The 23111-nt window shown below is 41.8% G+C and overlaps 1 protein-coding gene across 2 annotated transcripts in view; it reads right to left on the bottom strand.

Moving 5' to 3' along the window:
• BAZ1B (bromodomain adjacent to zinc finger domain 1B) overlaps nucleotides 1-18336 on the bottom strand; it is a 73619-nt gene extending 55283 nt beyond the window's left edge. Inside the window, exons 1-3 of one of the 2 annotated variants that reach the window (XM_069486327.1) lie at nucleotides 17861-18336; nucleotides 9483-9599; nucleotides 5905-6049 (exon numbers count right to left, since the gene is read on the bottom strand). In XM_069486327.1, the coding sequence (XP_069342428.1) occupies nucleotides 5905-6049; nucleotides 9483-9599; nucleotides 17861-17967 (369 nt within the window). In that variant the 5' untranslated portion in view covers nucleotides 17968-18336. The remainder of the gene's footprint in view (nucleotides 1-5904; nucleotides 6050-9482; nucleotides 9600-17860) is intronic. The other variant, XM_069486326.1, reaches the window with a different exon arrangement.
• Between the last annotated feature and the right edge of the window lie 4775 nt (nucleotides 18337-23111).

Here is a 23111-nt window from a genome sequence, read left to right as displayed (position 1 = left end):
AATTAGGTCAAATTGGTTGGTATTGTTATTCAAGTTTTCTATATTCTTGCTGACTTTCTACTTTTTCTATCAGTTGAGAAGAGAGGATTGCTGATATCTCTAACTATAAATGTGATTTGTCTATTTCTCCTTGTAGTTCTGTTCAGTTTTGTTCTATGTATTTTGAAGCTCTATTATTAGGTGAGCAAACATTAAGGACTGCTATGGTCCATATATACAATGAAATACTACTCAGCAATAAAAAAGAATGATTTTTGATACATGCAACAACAGGGATGCATCTTAACTGCTGAGTGAAACAAGTCAGACAAAAAAAGAATACACAATGATTCCATTTCTATAAAACTCTAGAAAATGCAAACTAATCTACAGTGACAAAAAAACAGATCAGTGGTAGGGAAAAAAAGGAGTAGGAGGGAGAGATTACAAAAGAGCATCAGTATACTTTTGGGTGTTCACTATCTTGATGACAATTTAAGAGTTTCACAGGTATATATGATATAACAAAACTTATCAAACTGTACTTTACTCCTGGGCTCCAGTGATCCTCTTGCCTCAACCTCCCAGGTAGCTGGGACTACAGGGACATCACTGCACCTGGCCAATTTTTTGTAGAGATGGGGTCTTGCTATGTTGCTCAGACTGGTCTAGAACTCCTGGCCTCAAGCGATCCTCCCACAGAGGCCTCCCAAAATACTGGGATTACGGGCGTCACCCACCACACCTGGCCATAAACTTCTGATTGACTGACTGACTGATTGATTGGCTGGTCAAGTGAAGCAGTGGGTGTGGAGAAGCAACAAAGGAAATCTGAAACTGGCTGTTAGTAGTAAACACCACTGCACTCGGACCAACCTCAACTATACATGATAAATATGTAAGGTTTGCAGTATGTCAATTATACTTCAATAAAGCTGTATCAACTATAGTCTTTATCTTGTATCTGTATCCGAACCACTCAATTCTGAAAAGCTAAAGCTCACATCATGCTAACAGTTTTATAGCTGAAAAGCAACAACACTGATCTGGAACCCAGGTCTCCTGATTTGAAGTTCCATGATTTTTTTAACTGTAACCCCTAATGGACTGGTCTTATACTGACTTGAAAGCTTTAGGTTGGCCAGTAATTCTGTGCATTTATTTGAATGTAATACACATTAGAATCATCCTTGAAATCTCTTTTTGCTTACTCTTCACATCCAGCTAATCCCTATGTTCTCTCCACTACCAATATATGTCGCCAATCTATTCACTTTTTCCAATGCCAAGGCCATCACCCTAACAAGTTCTCACCTGGATCACTATATTAGCCTCCAAATCCACTCACCTCACTCTTTAAATTTCTTCATACTGCAGCCAAAGTTGTCTTTTAGAAACAGTGACTTGATCATTTTAATCACAAGTTTTAAACCCTGCAAAAGTTCTGCAATGCTCATAAGAATCTAAACCATGACATAACCTTTGAAGCCCTGTACGAAATCCAGCCCTTGCTCACTTCCATTCTCACCATCTCTTTCTCTCCCTATCCTTGATCTTATTATATACTCTAGCCACACTGATTTTCTCCCTGTTCTTCTAGTACAGTGGTTCTCCCAGTACAACAGAGGGGCAATTTTTTATTCCCCCCACCCTTTCCCAGGACATCTAGCAATGTCTGATTTTCACAATTGAAGGGGTACTACTGGCATCTAGTGGGCAGAGGCCAGGCGTGCTGCTAAATATCCTACAACATGCAGGACACCCCCTACTACAAAGAATTCTCTGGCCCAAAAAGTCAATCATGCCAAGTTTGAGAAGCCCTGTTCCTGAGCATTAAAGTTTCTTTTTGCCTAAGGACCCTTACACATTTCTGTTCTCTACCTCCAGAAATATTCAATGCCTCTCTTCCTATGCTATATCCTACTCAACCTTCAGGTGGCACCTTAAATGTCACTCCCTCAGAGGAGCTTTACCTGACTACCACCAATTTTGGGTCCACCTACAACCCCTTATTATAAATTCTCATAAATACCCTGTGTTTTTCTTAAATGGTTCTCATCACCACCATGAAATCCTCAAAAACAACTATGGATTTTGGTCACCACTGTTTGTCCACCAGCCAAAATATGCTCTCTACATAGTAGGCCATCAACAAATAGCTGGGATAAAAAACCGAATATGGTGTGTGAGGCAATGTTTGTGGCACCCTTCAAATGTCCATCACAAATACTACTTTATACTTTTTATCACATGTAAGAGCACGCAAAACATTTTAATGAATAAGATAAATAAAATGAATACTACCATGCAGGCTAAAGTACTAAATATTAACAGAACCTCAGAAGCCCCCAGTGAGCCTACCCCTTCCCTCACAGACTAACCTGCATTCTGAGCTATCTAGTTTTGCTTGTTTTGAGCCTTTTATAAATGAAGTCACACTGTATTCTCCTGTGACTTCTTTCAAGTTTACTTTTTTTTCTGCTATGGAGTATTCTATGCCTTAACATTTTACTTATCCATTCAACTGCTAATGGATATGTCCTCTTTGGGCTACAATGAACGATACTGCTATGAGTATTCTTCCACAAGTCACCTGCAGCAAAATTAAGAGGGTAACTACTGGCTAGGCCTATAATCCTAGCACTTTGGGAGGCCAAGGTGGGAGGATTGCTTAAGGGAAGAGTTCAAGACCAGCCTGACCAAGAGCAACACATTGTCTCTACAAAAAGAGAAAAATTAGCTGGGCATGGTAGTGTGTACTGTAGTCCCAGCTACTTGGGAGGCTAAGGCAGGAGGATAGCTTCACCCCAGGAATTCGAGGCTGCAGTGAGCTATGATGACGCTACTGTACTCTAGCCCAGGCAATAGAGCGAGACCCTGTCTCAAAAGAAAAAAAAAAAAAGAGCGAGCGAGTAAATACTCAAAAATAAAATCCTCAGTCAAAGGGTATGTGCAACACTCAATTGTATTCAGCAATGCCAAGCATTTACCAAAAAAGCTGTGCCATGCACACTATAAGCAGTGAATCAGTGGTTCCACTTTCTTATCAAAACTTGGCAGTGACTCTTTTTTATTAATCTGATGTGCACAGATTATCTCACTATGGTTTTGATTTGATTTCCTGGATTGCTAATGAGTTTAAACATCTTTTCATGTGTTTATGGACATACATACCTCCCTAGTATCTCTTCCCTTTCCTTAAACCTTTCTTCTTTCACCTTGGAGATGTGTGCAGAATATTTTCCTTTTGCCACTTCATCTCCATCTCCATTCTTCTCCACCTTGCACTGTGCTTAAACAGGCTGACCTCTACAGCCTACGCCAAAAGCCTCCCTTGACCTTTAGATTCTGGCGAGTTCAGTACATAGGAAGCATCAGCAGAAAAACAAATGGTGGAAGAAAAGTGTCATTGGGGTGTTTATTCCCCTAAATGCCCTAGCAAGTTGGTATGTCTCACTACCAAAGTACTCTTCAGTGACGACAGCTACTCTGTTCCTGTATATACTCTCTACCCTTGCTTCCTTGGAATTTAGAAATGGTAAAGTCTCCCCACTGTTGATAGCTATGAAGTACTTAACCTTTCCTTGTTTTATGTATGAGACAGAGTCTCACTCTGTCATCCCAGGTAGAGAGCAGTGGCGTCATCATAGCTCACAGCAACCTCCAACTCTTGGGCTCAAGCCATTCTCCTGCCTCAGCCTCCTCAGTAGCTGCAACTATAGGCATGCGCCAGCCACAACGCCTGGCTAAATTTTCTACTTTTTATAGAGATGGGGTCTTGCTCTTGCTCAGGCTGGTCTTGAACCCCTGAGCTCAAGCAATCCTCCTGCCTCAGCCTCTCAGAGTGCTAGGATTACAGGCGTGAGCCACCGTGCCTGGCCCCTTTACTTGTTAAGTTTTCCTTGATCCTGATCAGACTGTTGTCTACTGTCAACAGTCCTTTTATTAAACCCAATTCAATTACACCATTTAAGTATGCCATCTGTTTCCTGCCAGGACAATGACTGATATAAAGTATGTGATTAAAACCCACTGGCAATCACATTCATTACAAATAAAATAGTAGTAGCTAGCAGATACATAGAGTCAGAGTAAATCAGTAAAACAACAAGGAAAGAACAAGAACTTTGGAACCAGATAAACATAAGACAAAAGTCTGAATCTTAGTCCGACCTCTTACTGGCTACTTTAGCACATACTGTGTTGTATGTTGTTTGTTGTACCTAAGCCATTCCCCTCCCTCTTCTCTTGCCAGTCTCTTTTGAGGCTTTATAAAAAGGAAAAAGAAAAAGGAACACTCATTCTATGGTATAAAGTGAGGCAGTAAGCAGTTTTAAAAAAAAAAAAAGGCAGATATTCACTTTCTCAGTACCCCTTGCAGCTAAGGGTGGTTATGTAAGCCAAAGTCTAGCTGGTAACATGTAAAGCTAATGGGGGAGCTTTATCTTTTACGCTTCTGGAAAAACTTTCTTACCCTGCTTAGATAAGCATTTCCTCACTCTGAACACAATCACAATTTCACAACCAAGAGGCAACAAAGCCAAGAACCAGGCTGGGCATGTGGCTCACTCCTGTAGTCCCCACTACTTGGGAGGCTGAGGCAGGAGGATCCCTTGAGCCCAGAAGCTTGAAGTTGCAGCGAGGTATGATGATGCCACTGCACTCTAGCCCAGGCAACAGTGCAAGACCCTGTCTCAAAAAAAAAAAATCTAAGGACCAAAACTCAACATAGTGAGAACAGAACAGAAAGAGTCTAGGTCCTTGACAACATCCTTCAGCCTCTATACTGAACGTGGAACTGCCTACTTCTAAGACTTATTACTATTTAAGACAGTGCTATTTAAAGTGTCCTCCCCTACCCCCGTGGGACAGCATCATCACCCTCCTGTAGCTTATTAGAACTACAAAATTTTAGGCCCCAAACTAGATCTTCCAAACTCTTAGGGAATAGGCCCAAGAATGTATTTTCTGGCGTTCTCTAAGTAATTTTATTTAGGCTAAAGTTTGAGAAGTACCAGCCACTATTATTCAGATATTTTTATCATACACAGCTGAAAGCACTCATAACCATTTTATCATACACAGCTGAAAGCACTCATAACCAATACACATCAACCTGAACAAGCTATTCAAATGTCTGAGCCTGTCTACCACTTCAAGATTTCTGTGCAGATTCTGCAAGAATTATGTAAAGCAACTAGTTCAGTATCCAGTATATACAGATATTTAACAAATATCTTTCTCCTGAATCTTACTTTAAACTTTTAAAAGATTATAAGCGATTGTTTTAGTGTTAGGTATCATTTTCATTTTTTTTTTTCTTCTTTTTGTAGAGATGGGGTCTCGCTCTTGCTCAGGCTGGTCTTGAACTCCTGAGCTCAAGTGATCCTCCCACCTTGGCCTCCCAGAGTGCTAAGATTGAAACGACGAGCCACTAAGCCCAGCCCATCATTTTCATAATCATCCCTTAGCTACTTCAGCTGCAAAATTTAAAAACAAGTAGAAAAAGAAAAAAGTCAACTCTCTTTTATAATTATACTGAAAAGACTTGGATTAAACACATCTGATCCAGTCTGTCCCTGGATCGGAGGCAAAAAAAAAAAAAAGAGAGAAAAAAAGTCTTTTAAACAAAGTAAGAAAAAAATTACAAAACTAACAAAAGCCAAGATAACAGAATTATCACAAAGGGATCAAAAAGAGAAAGCAAGGGCACATTGGCACAAGGTACAGCAATTGTCACAACATTAAATATTTCATTCCAAAATTTGGTTCTTATAATACTCAATAGTAAGTAAAGCAGACTTCAAATATAACACAATTTTACACACACAGAAATGTGTTCTGTAATCTATCTTGGAAGCTCCAATTCTGACAGTTAAGTTAAATAACAGAAAAAAAAAAAACAAAAAAAAACCAGGCACTTACCTCAAAGTCACACTCTTCTCCCACAGCATATTTGGTCATGATCTCCAACCAAGCAGTATCTACTAACTTCTCCAAGGAGGCTGTGTTATGGTGAACCATTTCCAAAACCAGTTTCTCATACCAGGCAGGGAACTCCTCCTTCAAACTAAATAAATATGTTATTAGTTGCCAAGAATATACAGAAAAACCTATCCAGAGATTTAATTCAGGTCAATTCAAACATTTCTTTTTTTTAAGACTTAACTTTTTTTTCCCCCCAAACAGGGTTTTACTCTGTTGGCCAGACTAAAAGTGCAGTGGTGTCATGATAGCTCACTGCAACCTTAAACTCCTGGGCTCAAGTGATCCTCCTGCTTCAGCCTCCCCAGTAGCTGGGACTACAGGTATACATGTTACATAGTCTCCCTGCCTTGTTAAGGCTGTTTGTTACCTTTGTCCTCTTCTCACTGTCCTCCCCACTTTCCAGCTTAATCATCCTTCCAAGATGTCCTCAGACTTCCTTAGTTCCATGATGCCTTTCCTGGCCCCCAAAATTCACTCTCTCTTTTTATTAAGCCTCCCAGGCACTCAGGTTTAAAACTCCATTGTCTGTGGTTATTTCTGGGGAGTGAGGTTGGACAATGATGTCTATATTCTTTTACTAAACTGTGTCATTTACATTTTTCTAACAAGTATACACTACTTTTATAATCAGAAAAAAAGATTTATACTTTGAATAAAAATATTGAAACCTCAGGTTGTTTTCAATATTAATAATTCCTCCCACCACCCCCTATACTCTATTAGCTATCAAATCGCATAAAACATTTCCCAAGTATGTTCTGCAGAACTTTCCTCTGATATAATGGATTCTAAGGTCAAGTAAGTTTGAAACTCACTAGATTAAACCAAGCTAAAGTGTCTCCATTGCAGGTCTTTTGAAAATCTTTAAAATGTTCATGTGCATTATGATTTCCCAAGAAGAAAGTTAGTGGCTTTTCAAAGTTATGGCCAAAGAGCCCTCTTTTCAGAAAGGATTAGAGAATCCATATCATCCTTTCTGTTCCCAATAATGCCCTGCTTCCCTACCTGAATATTACTCTAGCCTACACAGACATCCCACCTGCCTCCTCCCTAACTCATCTTACACACTGCTTCCAAATTAACCTTTTCAAAGCTCAACTCCACTCACATGCCTCCCTTGTTCAAATATTATTGCTGTCCTCCACTGTTCACTGAATTAAATACAAATGCCTCATCTTGTCTTGTACAATTTGGCACAAACTATCCTTCGAGCTTTAGACATCACCTTCTTCATGAAGTTTTCCATGACACTTCCAGGTTAGTGTCTCTAGCCCCTGAATTCTCACTGTACTTCATCTCTTTGTGTGTAGGGAAGTAATTTATTTTTAATTTTGAAACTTAATTCTCTTATTTGCTCCTAAGTTTTTCACTTGATTCTCTTTGGGTTTTTCAGGTACATAATCATATTAGATGCAAGAATAATCAACCTCCTTTCTACTCTTTATTCTTTGTCATAGACTAAATGTGGTATGTTCTAGTTGCACAGAATTTTCACATACATATTTTTGTCTCAAAAACATATGTAGAGAAGGCAGGTTACCTCTATTTGCAAATAGCAAATAGCAAGTGTTTATATAATGCAGAGGATTGAGACAGGCACTGTAACCAATTCAAGAATAAGTCGAACATGACTCCTGACCTCAGGAAGTTTACAGGCTACTCTAGGGGACAACTATAGCCAACAGGCCAAATCCAGCCTGCTTCGAGTTTCTGTAAACGAAGTTTTATTATTATAGAACACATACTCTCATTCCTTTACATAATACGTTAGCTGTTTTCACAGTACAACTTCACAGCTGAGTAGCTGAGACAGAAACCACGTGGGCTACAAAGCCTAAAATATTTACAAACTGGTCCTTCACAGAAATGGGTGACCAACCCCTGGTCTAGTACATTAAACAAAGCAAAATGACACTATCTCAAGATGAAACGATACAAGTGACCCAAGCAAAGAAAGAGATGTAAGGTTACATAAAGCCATTACTAGAACCCAGGTTTCAACTGAACCCAATGTTCTGATATATAAAAAGACCAGAATAGTATAGATCACTAAATTCTATGCTCCCTCTACTTATCTGTTATCAAGATAAGTCAATGAGAAAATCCAGAGAAAAAGTGTCTATTTCAAACTCCCAAGAGTACTGTCTTATCATCTCTAGTTTCTACTTACTGTTTTGCATGCACCTACTGCCAAATTCTGAGTGTTCTGAGAGAATACCCAGACAACTAGGCACTTTGAACACAGGATGTTTTAAGACCCCAAATCAACCTTCCCACTTAGATAAAACTGCATATTTATTTTTTGACAGCTAGTATAAATAACACCTTATAATTTTTTTTTTTTTTTTTGAGACAGGGTCTCATTCTGTCACCCAGGCTAGAGTTCAGTGGCATCATAGCTCACTGCAAGCTCAAACTCCTGGGCTCAAGAGATCCTTATGCCCACAGCCTCATGAGTAGCTGGGACTACAGGTGCGCACCACCACTCCCAGCTCTATGGGGTCTTGCTATGTTGCTCAGGCTGGTCTCAAACTCCTGACCTCAAGCAATCCTTCAGCCTCAGCCTCCCAAAATGCTGGGATTATACTCATGAGTCAATGCGCCCAGCCAATCTTATATTTCAAAAGACCACAAAACCAAGAAAACTTTTGGCCAAGCATGATAGCTCATGCCTGTAATCCCAGCACTTTGGGAAGCCTAGGCAGGAGGATTGCTTGAGGTCAGGAGATTGAGACAAGCCTGGGAAACATAGCCAGATGCTGTCTCTATAAAAAATAAAAATAAAAAGGGAAAACTTTAGGCCGGGCGCGGTGGCTCACGCCTGTAATCCTAGCACTCTGGGAGGCCGAGGTGGGCGGATTGTTTGAGCTCAGGAGTTCGAGACCAGCCTGAGCAAGAGCGAGACCCCATCTCTACTAAAAATAGAAAGAAATTATATGGACAGCTAAAAATATATATAGAAAAAATTAGCCGGGCATGGTGGTGCATGCCTGTAGTCCCAGCTACTCGGGAGGCTGAGACAGGAGGATCCCTTGAGCTCAGGGGTTTGAGGTTGCTGTGAGCTAGGCTGACGCCACGGCACTCACTCTAGCCTGGGCAACAGAGTGAGACTCTGTCTCAAAAAAAAAAAAATAAATAAAATAAAATAAAAAAAAAAAAAAGGGAAAACTTTCTGCTAATTTGCTGCCTCCAAGTCACTTCCAGATCATATCAGCATCCTTTGCTTAGAACCACATTTCCAGAGTATTTACAAAGAAAAAGCATGGAACAAGAACACTGAAAGGTCTGGTAAATACCTAAATAAGTGCACACATAACTAAATATATTTCTACACACTTTGCTAGCAGCAAAATGTTACTAGGCAAAGGCACCCAGATACTAATACAATACACTAATGTAATATATTTCAATCTGTGCTCCATAAATTTAAATACAAATAGTGCTTTAGGGTTAATGTTCTCTCCTTTGCTAACAATGTGAAGATGGTGCCAGGAGGTACTGCTTCTATTACTTACAGTTCAGCAACTTCCTGTTCTTCTTCCCAGGCCTCCTTGTGGGTTAGCTGACTGCTTCCAGTACTCTTGCACGTCCAAATGCGCTCACTGTACCTTTCCAAGCGGGCTTCATACTCTCTGTTGGCAGTGGCTCAGGAAAACAATATGCAAGTAACAGAAACAACTAACCCATACGCATAAAATACTTAAATATAGAAAAAAAAATCTACAGTATTCTTTCTAACATGTACAGGATGAGAAGACAGAAATGGAATAAGGGTTTTCAAGTGGCAAATCCAAAACAAGATGACTAAGACTAAAGTATGATTAGAATGGTTTTTCAAGTTTTACAAATAATATATTAATATATACAAATGGGATTTCCTCAATTCACTAAAGTTTCATTTCACAAGACTTAACAGTACTAAAAATTCGTAAGAAAAAATAAAACACAAGTAATGAAGAGTAAGATTTTAGGTAAGTGAAATTTTGTTACAAAATTCAGATGGTCAGCAAGTTTAAGTCTACAGTACGATGAGATGATCAGATCATAGTCTCACAGGTAGCTTGGAATAACCTTATACATATGCTAATGATGCATATGCTAATGATCCATTTACCAACAGCCTTCCATTCTACCTTAGAAACACCTGTTGCTTCTGAAAATTTAAAAAATATTAATAAATTCTATAAAATACCTAAAAGTATTCCTAAAAACACTTCTGATATAATATTTATCCAGTCTCTCTACACAGTCTCCAATGACACTACATTTGCAAGATCATTTACTAGTTGTTGTTTAGACAGTCTTGGTGAGGGAGATGGGGGAAGAGGACACCATGTAAGTTGGTGCCATATATACTGGCAACTTTCCACACCACCCCAATGAGAATTCACTATCAGCCAGCCACTTTCAAATTCAAATGGCAAGGAACTAATTTACTTCTATGCACAGCAACAGATGCTATGCAAGAAAATAAACTTGACACTACAACTAGAGAGTAAGCTACCAATTCTTGTACTTTCCAAAGGACATATTTCCTTTTTTTTTTCCTTGACACAGGGTCTTACTCTGTTGCCCAGGCTAGAGTGCAGTGGTGTCATCATAGCTCACTATAACCTCCAACTCCTGGGCTCAAGAGATCCTCCTGCCTCAGCTTCCTAAGTAGCTGGGACTACAGGCAAGTGCTACCACACCAATTTTTCTATCATATTTTTTGTAGTGACAGAATCTTGCTACGTTGCTCAAGCTGGTCTCAAACTCCTGGCCTCAAGCAGTCCTCCTGCCTGTGTCCCCCAAAGTGCTAGGATGACAGGCGTGAGCCAGGATTACAGGCGTGAGCCACAGCACCTCCCCTCCAAGTGACATATTTTATAGCAGTTGAATTAAATAAAAGTATTTAAACAGCTCCCTCTATGATAACCTCACAACTAAACAAGTATTTCTTTTTCTTCTTCTTCTTTTTTTTTTTTTAGGAAACAAGGTCTCACTATGTTGCCCAGGCTGGTCTCAAGCAATCCTCCTGCCTCGGCCTCCCAAGTAGCTGGGACTATAAGAAAGTGCCACCATGCTCAGTTCATTTAACATAGGGAGATTCTTTGTTTTCCAGGGTTATGAACAGTGAAAAGGCAAACAACAGGGACAAACCCATAGGAAATCCAAAACAGTAGTTTTAGCCAATAGTAGAAGTGCCTTCGCTCACTGTAGATTTGGGTGTTATAAGCTGATATGTATGTTCCCAAAGGGAAGCAATCCTCTGGCTGCCATAGAATTGAAAATCACTACACCAACCAAGATTTTGTTGAGCTTTATTTTCTGTGATTTATAAAATTATTTTTTAAAGGTAGCAGGGAATTTTTTCCAAACAAATATATTCAAATAATTTTTTATTATAGTTTTTCAAACAATGAATGTCCTTTCTAACCTGATACACATCTTTCCTACCCTCCTTTGAAAGTCACTGCTATCTCAAATCAGGGTGTGGGGGTACATCCCTGTAGTCCCATCTACTCCAGAGGCTGAGGTGAGAGGACTGCCTGGGCCCAGGAGTTCCAGACCAGCCTGGGCAACATAGTGAGACACCATGAAAATCACTCCCATCTATATAGCATTCTCCTGCTGGGTCACCTCATCCATTTCCATAATTTCAATTACTATCTATATGCTAGTAACTCACCAGCTCAGTCTCCTCTCTCTAAACTCCAGACCCATATATCCAATAGCAATATGGACATCTCCATCTGGACATGCACAGTGACTCAATGTAAGTGTCTAAACTGAACACTCCGCTTCCCTTTCCACCACTCACAAACAAAACAAAAAGAAATAAACACTCGTTCCTCTTCCAGCGTTCTCTATTTCAGAAAATGACACTATAATGCAAGTGAAAACAGATCATTATTCTTGACTCCTCCCCAATCAATCACCAAAGTCTGTCAAATCTACCTCATTTGTCTCTGAAATCCATCTATTCTTCTCTCCACATTAAGGACTAGTAAATTTATTCAGACCACCATTATCTATTGTCTAGATTATTCAATGGCCGCGTGAATAGTGTAGTTTCCCCTTGTCCCCACGCCTGGAGATCCCTTCTCAACACTGCAGCCACAGTGATCTTCCTGACCTAAAAGCCTGCTTCTTTCCTATTCAAATTTTCAATAACCTCCACTAAATTTAAGGCCAAGTAGAACACCTCAGCCTATCTCACAAGGACCAGCATGATGCAGCCCTTTTCTGTATCTCTCCCCACTAGACAACCCCATCCCCATTCCCACTTCACTCTAGCCAAAGAACTGAATTCTTTCAATTTTTAAAAATTAAGAATTTCCAAATTTATCACACCCTCATACAGTCCTCTTTTCTTCATCTAACTAAACTGTAAGCATCCTTTAATTCTCAAATTAAAAATAACTTTTCCCAGAAAACATTCTCTGACTATTACCGTTTCCAACTCTTCACCTCTTTTCCACAGAGATTTTACATCTCCACTCGCTGCCATGTGGCTTGCTTTCAATGCTTGTGAAAAGGAATGTACATCCCCACCCCGGTGATGCTGGGCTTGGCCAAGGAACTTGCTTTGACCAACAGACGTGAGCAGATGTGATATATGTCACTTCCAGGAAGAGGCTTAAAAAGTCATTATGTTTTCCTCCAGCTTTCCCTTTGCCTTTCCACTAAAAAGGCATGTCATACACAGGCTCCTTTAGCCTGGGTCTTAGAATAAGAAAAGCGTGTTTTTCCTTTTTTCACCCACTTTTCCTTTTTTAAAAATAAGGCTACTAGAAAATTTTAAGTTACATGTGGCTCATATTATATTTTTATTGGACAGTATTGTAACCTGAGATATACACCTTAGAACAAGTACCCTGACAATATTAACACAAAATCTTTAATTGATTAGTCAAATTAGATTAATTTCAAAAACCTAAAACTGAAATTTCTACACCACCCCCTAATAATGGGTATTTTTTGTTTTGTTTTGTTTTTGCCTGCTGCTCCACGGGTTGGAATATAATGGGTATTTTTTTGTTTTGTTTTGGTTTTGCCTGCTGCTCCATGGGTTGGAATATAATGGGAATTTTTAAGTTTATGTAACCATTCTGGTCATTACTTTGACTTACATTAAGAGAAAGCAAGAAAAAAGTGAAAAAGAAGAAAAGCCCCTTAGAATGATATTGAGTCAGCTGCCTCTAAATACTATTTCAGATTTTTTTAGGTTACCAAAATAAGTCACTCACTCTCAAGTAACCACTCAGAGCCAAATGCCAATTGAGGTTTTTATGTTCCAGCAACTGCTGCACATATAATTGCAGACAAAATGTCAAAGCAATTCTCCAAAGGTTGTGTAAGCTATAAACGATAAGATATTTTCAAATCCTAGCCTACCTCATTATGTATCTACTTTTTCAGGAGTTCAAGAGCTACCTCCTTATCACAATATGATGCTGCTTTGTTCTCTTTAGCTTTGTAAGGATTGTTTCCTTCAATAAAGTACTTAATAGCCTGAAACAGTGGTCTAGAAAAGTATAGAGGTTAAAAAAGCACAACTGTAACCCTAAGGGTTCTAAGTGAGAAGATGACAAATAGAGCCAACTCTCAAAATTTGCTTTTTACTCTATTTTTCTTTGGACCAGATTGTCATTAAATTAAAAACAATTCAAATCTGGCATAAATTGTCAAAGAAATTAAATTATAAGAATCAACAAAAGAGCTTAGTATTCCAACTACCCAAAAAAATCCTGTTTTGCAAACGCAGCTTAACTCCATCTATAGCTACGCAACTCTTAAAACATGCTCTAAACCAGCCGCAGTGCCTAGAGCCTGTAGGTGGTGAGGGAAAAGGATCTTTTGAGCCCAGGAGTTTGAGGCTGCAGAGTGCTATGACTATGTCTATGAATAGCCACCACACTTCAGCCTGGGCAACACAGTGAGACACCATCTCCTAAAAACAAAAACAAAAAAAACATGCTCTAGTCACGCTGGTCTACAATCAGATTAACTGTACGAATAGCAGGCCCTCATCATCATACCATCTATAAATTCTCAGCCAGACACAGTGGTTTACACCTGTAATCCCAGCACTTTGAGAGGCTGAGGCAGGAGGATTGCCTGAAGCCAGGAGTTTGAGACCAGCCTGGGCAACACAGTAAGACCCCGCCTCTACAAAAATAATTTTAAAAAACTAACTGGGAGTGGTAGTCCCTGCAATGTAGTCCCAGCCACTTCAGAGGCTGAGGAAGGAGGATCACGTGATCACGTGAGCCAAGGAGTTTGAGGTTGTAGTGACCTATGATTGTGGCACTGTACTCCAGCCTGGGCAACATAGCCAGATCTTGTCTCAAAAAAATAAAATAAAATAAAATAAAATAAATAAATAAATAAATTGTCATAGAATGATGCTACAAACATCATCAACTAGTTGTTTTCTAAGTTTAGAAACCAGGGGCTGGGCACGGTGGCTCACGCCTGTAATCCTAGCTTTCTGGGAGGCTGAGGCGGGCGGATTGTTTCAGCTCAGGAGTTCGAGAGCACCCTGACCAAGAGCGAGACCCCCGTCTCTACTAAAAATAGAAAAAAATTAGCTGGACAACTAAAAATATATATATATAAAAAAATTAGCCGGGCATGGTGGTGCATGCCTGTAGTCCCAGCTACTCGGGAGGCTGAGGCAGAAGGATTGCTTGAGCCCAGGAGTTTGAGGTTGCTGTGAGCTAGGCTGATGCCATGGCACTCTAGCCCAGGCAACAGAGTGAGACTCTGTCTCAAAAAAAAAAAAAAGAAAAAAAAGAAACTAGGAAAGGTGAAGCAACACAACAAAATTATTAATCTATAGCACGCTGCTTATAGCTTCAGTTCCTGCTTAAAATCCATCTTGACTTAAATGGTATATCATCCTATTGTCAAATAATTATATTAGGAATTGATTCTGGGCCAGGCGCAGTGGCTCACACCTGCAATCCTAGTACTTTGGGAGGCTGATGTGAGAGAATCACTTGAGTTCTGGAGTTTGAAACCAGCCTGGGCAATAGTGAAACTCTCATCCCTACAAAAAATAAAAAAATTAGCCAGGTGTGGTAGCATGTGCCTGCAGTCCCAGCTACTAGGGAAGCTGAGGCTGGAGGATCCCTTGAGCCCAGGAGTTGGAGGTTGCAGTAAGCTATGATGACACCACTGCATTCCAGGCTGGGTGACAGATCAAAAAAAATAATAATTTATTCTGATAATGTTTTTCAACTAAGATCTAGCATCTTGCCTATGGTGCTACCCTAGGAAGCAATGTACCACACATTCAAAGCTATAGGACAGGGAATACAATCATAAATATACAACACCCAGTCATTAAATATGTGCATTATTCACAACTTCCACTGTAAGTTGAAGGAAGACTTATGGTATACCTTTAAGAACACACCATCCCACAGCTTTAAGTCAGTAAAATATCACACACACTTGTTAAAGTATATATGCAATCAAAAGGTAGGTATTAAGAGAAAATTAAAGTATCAAATCCTATTAAAAATATAATTGTAAATATAAATTGAGAACTGGGAGTAATACTTCAAATGCAGCTGTTACCCAACCACATATTTGTTCTCCGCTATGAAACCACTAATAGCCTAATAAAGAAATATGCCAATCTGCCAACCATACGATACAATTGTTTAAAAACCATCTTTAAAGTGCTTCCACTTGTAGAAATTCCCAAAGGAACAATTTCCCCCCAATATATAACACAATTTAGGAACTCCTTTGTTAAAAGGGTTCTAAATACTGGCATGGGAAATTTAAAAAAAAAAAAAAATTGTTTTTTACATACACACCGTTTGAAATGTTTCAAGTTTCAGTTTTCAACTGTCATAATTAAGAGAAATTCCTCATTTACATTTCAATGATTTCATTAAATGATATGAAAAAACTTATGTTGACAGTCCTAAACTAGCTATCTGGAGCCTTTTTTTTTTTTTTACACGGCTCAGTACCTACAGACTTGGAACTTGTCTCTTCTCTATGACATGTTTCTTATACTCCACTACAACCAGACCTAGAAAATTAACATCTGACAGTGTGTGAGCAACCATCAACAACTAAAAAAAATTAATGACATTTGAAAAGGATATGTCAGATTCCCTTAAGTAAGATTCTACTCCACTGATGCTTTGGAATGTTACTTTTAAAAAGTAGGGTACCTTTAGAATAATGCTGTTTTTAGTAGAGCTGGAAGACTTCTCTAAAGCATTCTTAAAGTCTTAAAAGAACAAGGAAAGAACCGCATTACCACCTCCTCTTAAAATACACTTTATCTTTTTTTTTTTTTCCCCAGAGATGGGGTTTTGCTCTATCTCCCAGACTGGAGTGCAGTGGCACAATCGTAGCCTCACTTGGACCTCCAACTCCTGGCCTCAAGTGATCCTCCCAACCTCTGCCTTCCAAAGCGCTGGATTACAGACGTCAGCCACCACAGTCAGCCTTAAATGCACTTCATCTTATACCACAAACTGACATAAAGTGGACCATGACTTAAATTAATTAAAAATAAAGGAACAGCATTCCACCTTCTCTTGATTTACTTACAGGGATGAGGTAGGAAAAGAGCAGCATTCTACTCCTGACTAATCATGTGACCTTCAACCAGTCACCCTCAACTCTGGGCCCCCTTGGCAAACCGAGGAGGAGGACCCCACCATTTCCAGGATCCATTCATCTCCAAGATGCCGTATGTGTATTTCAAGAGCCTTCCTATAGCACAGACTCATCTTCCAGGTCTCTTTGTGTGTAAACACCCAACATTCACAAACTGCGCTCAAAACAAGAATGAGATTATCCCATAAAGTACTACACTAAAGCAAGCATCAAGGAGAAATGAAACAGCTCACACACACACTTCTTCCTATACAGAAGCAAGCAAGCAGAAACTGCTAAGAAATCAAGTCTTTACAAATGGAAAGGGCTGATAAAACTAATACTACATTAGCCTTAACTCTTACAGCGTTCTGTGTACCAGGGAAAGCTTGATTGAGAAATCTATTTTATAAGCCTCAAAAACGATTCATCTGGCAACTATAAAAAGAGTAAATAAAAGTTGTACAACTTTTAACTGAAAGATCATGCTTATACAAGAAATCTTAAACAATGATCATAAGTGAGGATGCTTCCTACTTAAAACATCAGCCTCATGTTCCTAAAATACAACGTAAAAACTTTCCGTACGTCTCCGTATTTTTAAAAATTTTCCTTAAAAGCAAATACCAATCTCCTTCTAAATCTTCAAAATTTCAGACCTGTGTATGCCCAGGTAAGGAAGGCATCGGCTCCTCCAAGGCAGTTTTTTGTTCTTTTTTTGCTCCCTTTCCTCAAAGTCTGGAAATTCATTCTTGGTTTTGTGCCTCACAGTGCTGTCAATTCATCCCCGGCCTAAAGTCTTCTCGGGAAGAGAAAAACACAAGTGCCCCCGCAGAGATCCGGGTAAGACGCAGTCGAGACTTATCATGCCGGATCACGAGACCATGCGGGTACAATTTCAAAAACTTAAGTTGAAGGTTTAATTTAAATTTACAAAAATAAAAAAAAAAAGCAAAGGAAACCCTGCTCCCCACGCCCCCGTACTCAGGGCCTAAAGCCAACTCGGAGAGGGGGGAGGTGCGCTCCTCATCAGGGAGGCCTGGGCACAAAGTGCGGGGCTCCGGGGTCTGCCGAGCGGGCCCCTCTTCCGCCGGGCCGGCCCGCACCCCCCGCCTGGCGCCAGGAACCGCGGGCGCGGGCTCCAGCTCGGCATCCAGGCCCGCCGGCTGCCGGGCGCGCTGACAGCTACCCCAGGCGCGGGCTGCGCAACCGGCCCAGCCCGGCGAACCCCCGGTCCACCCCACCCGGGCCCGCACCCGGCGCGGCTGGAAAAGGATACTCCCGGGTGCGGAAGGCCTCCTGAGTGTGTGGGATGGTGAAGAGCGGCTCCTCTCCGGGAAGCGGCTTCACCAGCGGGAAGGGCTTGCGGCCCAGGAGCGGCGCCATCGCGGCGGCCGGGAACGCGGCGGTGAGGGACGCGCGGCTGCTCGGGCGGCCAGCGGCGCAGCACTAGGCCCCGGGGCCCGGAGCGAGCGCCCGGCTCCCGGGGGTGGGATGGGGGAGGGGAGGGGTGAGAGGGCGGCGCGAACTCCGGCTCCCTCACTGCTGGCGCGGCCGCGCGAGAGCCATGGAGCGGAACGCAAGGGCGCGGAGCTCCTACGCACACCAAAGCGCGTCCCAGCAACCTTGGGCCAACCTCCGATTACGGGTCCCAGCGGGCGGCAGTCACGACTCCTCCTCAGCGGCACCGGAGGAAATTATTGAAAAATGGCGGGAGATTCCCCTCCTCCCCCTAGCCCGGCCAGCGCACACACTAACTTGCTCCCCCGTGGCGCCGGTGGCGAATGCGCCAATAGGCGGAGGGCTGGTCAGCGCTCACAGTCTATTGGCTCACAGGAGCTGCCGCTCTGCGCCTGGGTCCCACCCCCCCTGCCCCAGCCGCGTAGTTGGGTTGCAGCGCACTAGAGGGCAGTCTGAAGAGGTGAAAGGTCACGTTATGTAAGCGCCAGTGACAGGCGTGCGGGCCTCCAGCAACGGAGTTAAAAGTGGGGGACAGCAAAGGACCGAAAGGCTAAGAACTCAAGGGGGTCAGGCCAGAGAGGGCCCCTGACTCGTACAGACATTGCGCCATCTGTCACCGACGGCGACACCGACATCCGGGCACCACTGTCCGGGTGGTGCGCCGGAGGGGGGAGGGGGAACGCGCGGCCAGGGGCTTTGTCTTTCCACTTGTGCTCCGCCCCCTTCTTAAAGGCGCCGCGCTGGGCCACGCCCGGGGATGCGCGGGTGGGGCTGGGCTGCAAGGAGGGGTTGGCGGGAAGTAACCCCAAGACCTTTCCCAAGCAAAGGTTCTGCTGCGGGACAACTTGAGCGCCGGCTTTGCTCACCCCAAAGTTAACTTATTCTGGGCGAGAGTGTGGTTGAGATCTGGATATTAGTAGCTTGTTTCTAGGGACTTGCTGGAAAGGATAATTTATAAGCTTCTTTGGAAAAATATGTTAAAGGACGTATTTATTAAAGATACACATCCATTCACTCAAATAGTATTCACTAGCACCTGCAATGTTCCAGGTCATGTGCTGAGTGCCATAGGGGAAAAAAATAAGACACAGAGAATGTCCTAAAAAAATAACAGACACAAATAATCACAGTTCTGGGTTGAGTGCTGTACAAAGTGCACAATAAGAAAACAGTAATAACCGTGCCTGGAGGGTGAGGACTTTCGAGTTGCTTCGCCAAGCAGTCAACACCCACATAGTCCGAAATCTGTTTGGCTGTCCCAATCAGAAACACACTTACTAAATTCTCCCTGTTAAACGTCTCCCTTGATTTAGAGAACTTCACTGGCCCCAGCCCATACCTTGCCAGCCTGTTCTTCAACAGGGCCAGACAGCCGGGTGTCCCTGAATGCTGCCTGCCAATGCCAGACCCTTATCTCCTTTTCTCGCCTCAAAGAAATCCTCTAGGCAAGTTCTAGGTCAGACCCCACTTTTATGAAGCTTCCTCTGATCACTTAGCAGAGAAGAGAGCTCATCCTCCTTCAGTAGCCATTTCTTCCAGAGTAGGAGAAGCCTTCTCAGAGGACATGGTGTTTGAGTTAATTGTGACAGGATGAGACTTCTCAGGAGAGAGAAATGAGGCATGAACATTCTAGGCTGAGAGAGCAGCACGGTGAAGACCTTCTGGTGAAGTTCAGGACGGTATATCTAAAATGTAAGGGTTTTGAGGCAGAAAGTATCAGGGGTTAAGAAGGGCAAAGGAAGTGATCATACTGGCCACAATGTGTATTGGTTGAATTGGAGTGGCCACTTAGAAGGGAACTGCAGAATAATTCTAATTCTTCTAATTGGTATCCTGGCAGTGATGCCAAGGGCCCCAGTGGAACAAGGTCAGTGGAGAGAGGCATGCCGATCTGAGAGGCACAGACTAGGTCACTAATGGGATGGACATTAGGAGGGCTAGACACCTAACAGCAAACTTCACATGAAGTTAGGGCTCCGAAAACATTAAGAAACAGATTATTGGAAAAATCTGAAATTTCAAAAAAAGCATCAAATTGCACATATGAACTAGCATTTGGGACTGCTGTGGGCTGGAATCCAATCCTCATGTTGGTGAAGCTGGGATCTAAGGTGGGAAAATCAGGGATGGGCTCGGTTTCTGCCACATGAACTTCAGGGACCTGAAGAGCTGTCTAGAACACAGCCAGAAATTCTGAGGAGGGTAAGCTGAAGGTGAGACTTCGTGAGCATAGCCATCATCCGGAGCCCCAGTAACAGTGCTTACCTGGAAGAGGTGGAATCGTGGTTGATTTGATTTTTCTCTTTATGCTTTTCAATTTGTTTTTCTATAATGACAATATCAGTTTTACAATATAGAAAATAATAAATAATGTGACACTTGCTGGGTGGATGACCTCTATTTCTATGGCTCAAATGTAGAAACAACAGAGCTGATTAAACACAAGATTTTAACATCTTGACCCTGAAGATATGAAAAAAACAAATAAACAAAAAAACAAAAAAAAAAATGGAGAGACTAAGCTAACAAAACTGTCAGTTTCCTCCTGTAACACTTTCATTGACTCCGGGTGGCTACAAAACCCTTCTGTCCATTTGAGTTTACTCTTCCGGTCCAATCTCAGGGTTCCTAACTCCCAGCAAGCCCCAAGTGGACCACTCCCTCCCAATTCCCAGAATTCACTTCACTCATTCCTAACCACGGCCAGAGCCCATCTTTCTCCTCTGTGCATCTGAATCCTACATTTTCTTCTTAATGCCTTTTCCCAATTGCTCTAGCCCACACCCCCTTTCACTGACCTCTAAAGTGTTTTTACCATAATTTATTGCTCAATATGTTTTCTCTTCCAACATTTCAAAGAACAAATTAATAATTTCACTTATTTATTTATTTATTTTCCATACCGCTATTGGCACAGAACATATTTATTTATTTAGTTAGTTTAGAGACAGGGTCTCTCTCTGTCACCCAGGCTGGAGTGCAGTGATCTGATCATAGCTCACAGCAGCCTCAAACTCCTGGGCTAAAGCCATCCTCGTGCCTTAGCCTCCTGAGTAGCTGGGACTACAGGTGTGAGCAGTGGGCCAGGCTTTTTTTCTTTTTTTTCTAATTTCCTTATTTACTGTCAATCTCACATGAATATGATTGTTTGTTAGCAAATTAACAATAAAGGACAGAGGTGAAAATTGATGGTTTCTAAGTGTCTACACCAGACCTTCTACCTTTTGTCTCTGTCTGCTCAGAGTCAACTGTGGCTGATGACCTGCAGGAACAATGCTATCTAGAGATGCACAGCACATTTCCTCGTGCAGATCTCCATTCAGTAGTTTTATGACATGAGCTGGCCTGTTTTTGTGGTCTGTGCCCTGTGGAGCTATGCCCTGCCATGCGCCCATCCTCCACTGATGCCGACACAAATTCTTACTCAGACAGTTACAGCTTCTGACTAGTCTTTTCCTGCTTGTACTCTTGGTGCCTCCAACTCAAACCGTCCCAAACCAGCAATCTAACATCTCCTGCCTCCATCATCTGCTCTGTCTAGGTGGGTTTTATTTCTCTTAACAGACCCACCTTCCTCTCCACCCCATGGGCTCAATCTCTCCCTCAGCTCTGCGGCCTCCGGCATCAACCAGATAATGTCAATTCTACCTGCCTAAAATCTTCAGCTGGTTCCCGTCCTGCCACCCCACAGCATCCTACTTCAGGCCTTTATTATCTCTGCCCAAAACTACTACTGTAATGACTTTCTACTTTTAAAATCTTTTAAGCTGCATTAAAATTATGTATGTTCGTGGTAAAATGAACATAGTTCCAAAAAGAAACATATAAACATAGTTGCAAAAAACAAATAGTTCTACACAAAGCAGCTCTGCAGCCCTCCCCTACCGCTTCCTGCTCCCTGGGGCATCCATTTTCAGCTGGTTAAGCTGTTTCCTCTGGTATTTACCTCCATAACTCTAAGTTACAGATATATCGCTATTTTTTAGTTTTTCAGTTTTAAATGTTAGCTGTTGACTTTCTTCAATGGAAGGTGGGGACTTGACACTCTGATATCCCCCCACAAACACCATCTACATAGGCAAACATATTCCCCAAATAATTATATTGCAAACGCTTAAATCAGTATGCAAAGTACAATTTATGATTATGTACTATTCACAGATGATCCATTTGGTGAACTGATTACATTTCCTCTCTTTTTTGTTTTCCCTCGACTGCCTCAATCTATTTTTACTTTGTTTTCTCTGTACCTAGCACTGCTCTATCCCCAGACTGGCGGAACTATAAATCTCCTCTCAGTATGTGCAAACACACCAGGTGGGCAATGTCCTTCCAGTCTGTCTCAGTGGTGCCCCTCGCTTTACTCTCCGTGGTGTCTGGCACACTGTGTCACTCCTATTCTCAGCTTCCAGTGGTTGCCTCCCTAAAGCCAATAGAGTGAAACCAAACTCTGGCCTAACCTTCGAGGCTCTCTCCAATCTGTCCTCAGTCTTGCTACTACTTCCCTCAGACTCCTTACTCTTTTTGCTAAACCTAGGTTTATCTAGGTTTTTAAATACTTATTCCCTATGAAAAGGATCCAGGGCTCCTTGGAAAAATAGCTGGGTCTGGCCAAGTCCAAAGTGAATCTGGAACATCTCGTACCTGATGGTGAGGAACTGCTCAAATAAGGATGGGAAATGTCAAAAGGGCCCAGCATGAAGGGATTCTAACTGGCCCAATCCGATAGTAATGAATATAAAGGAAACTCATGAGCCTATAGGCTCGGAGGAAAAACAAAGAGAACTGGAGAGGGGATAAGGGAAAGCTGTTATTCACAGAAGGCTGCCAGTGAATCAATGTAAAAAGAATGATAGATTCAGAAAATCACCATTTTGGAACCTCCAATAAAGTAATTGATTCAGAAATAGATCAATGGATGCTGAAATCATTGGGTGAAAGGTTGCTGGGGAATGGGCTAAAAATATCACCCACTGGGTACAGTGGCTCATGCCTGTAATCCTAGCACTTTGGGAGGCCAGGGTGGAAGGACCACCTGAGGTCAGGAGTTCGAGACCAGCCTAGGCAAG

Source organism: Eulemur rufifrons, chromosome 14 (assembly GCF_041146395.1).
Source record: "Eulemur rufifrons isolate Redbay chromosome 14, OSU_ERuf_1, whole genome shotgun sequence".
Taxonomy (NCBI): domain Eukaryota; kingdom Metazoa; phylum Chordata; class Mammalia; order Primates; family Lemuridae; genus Eulemur; species Eulemur rufifrons.
This window is presented reverse-complemented; position numbering and strand designations above follow the sequence as displayed.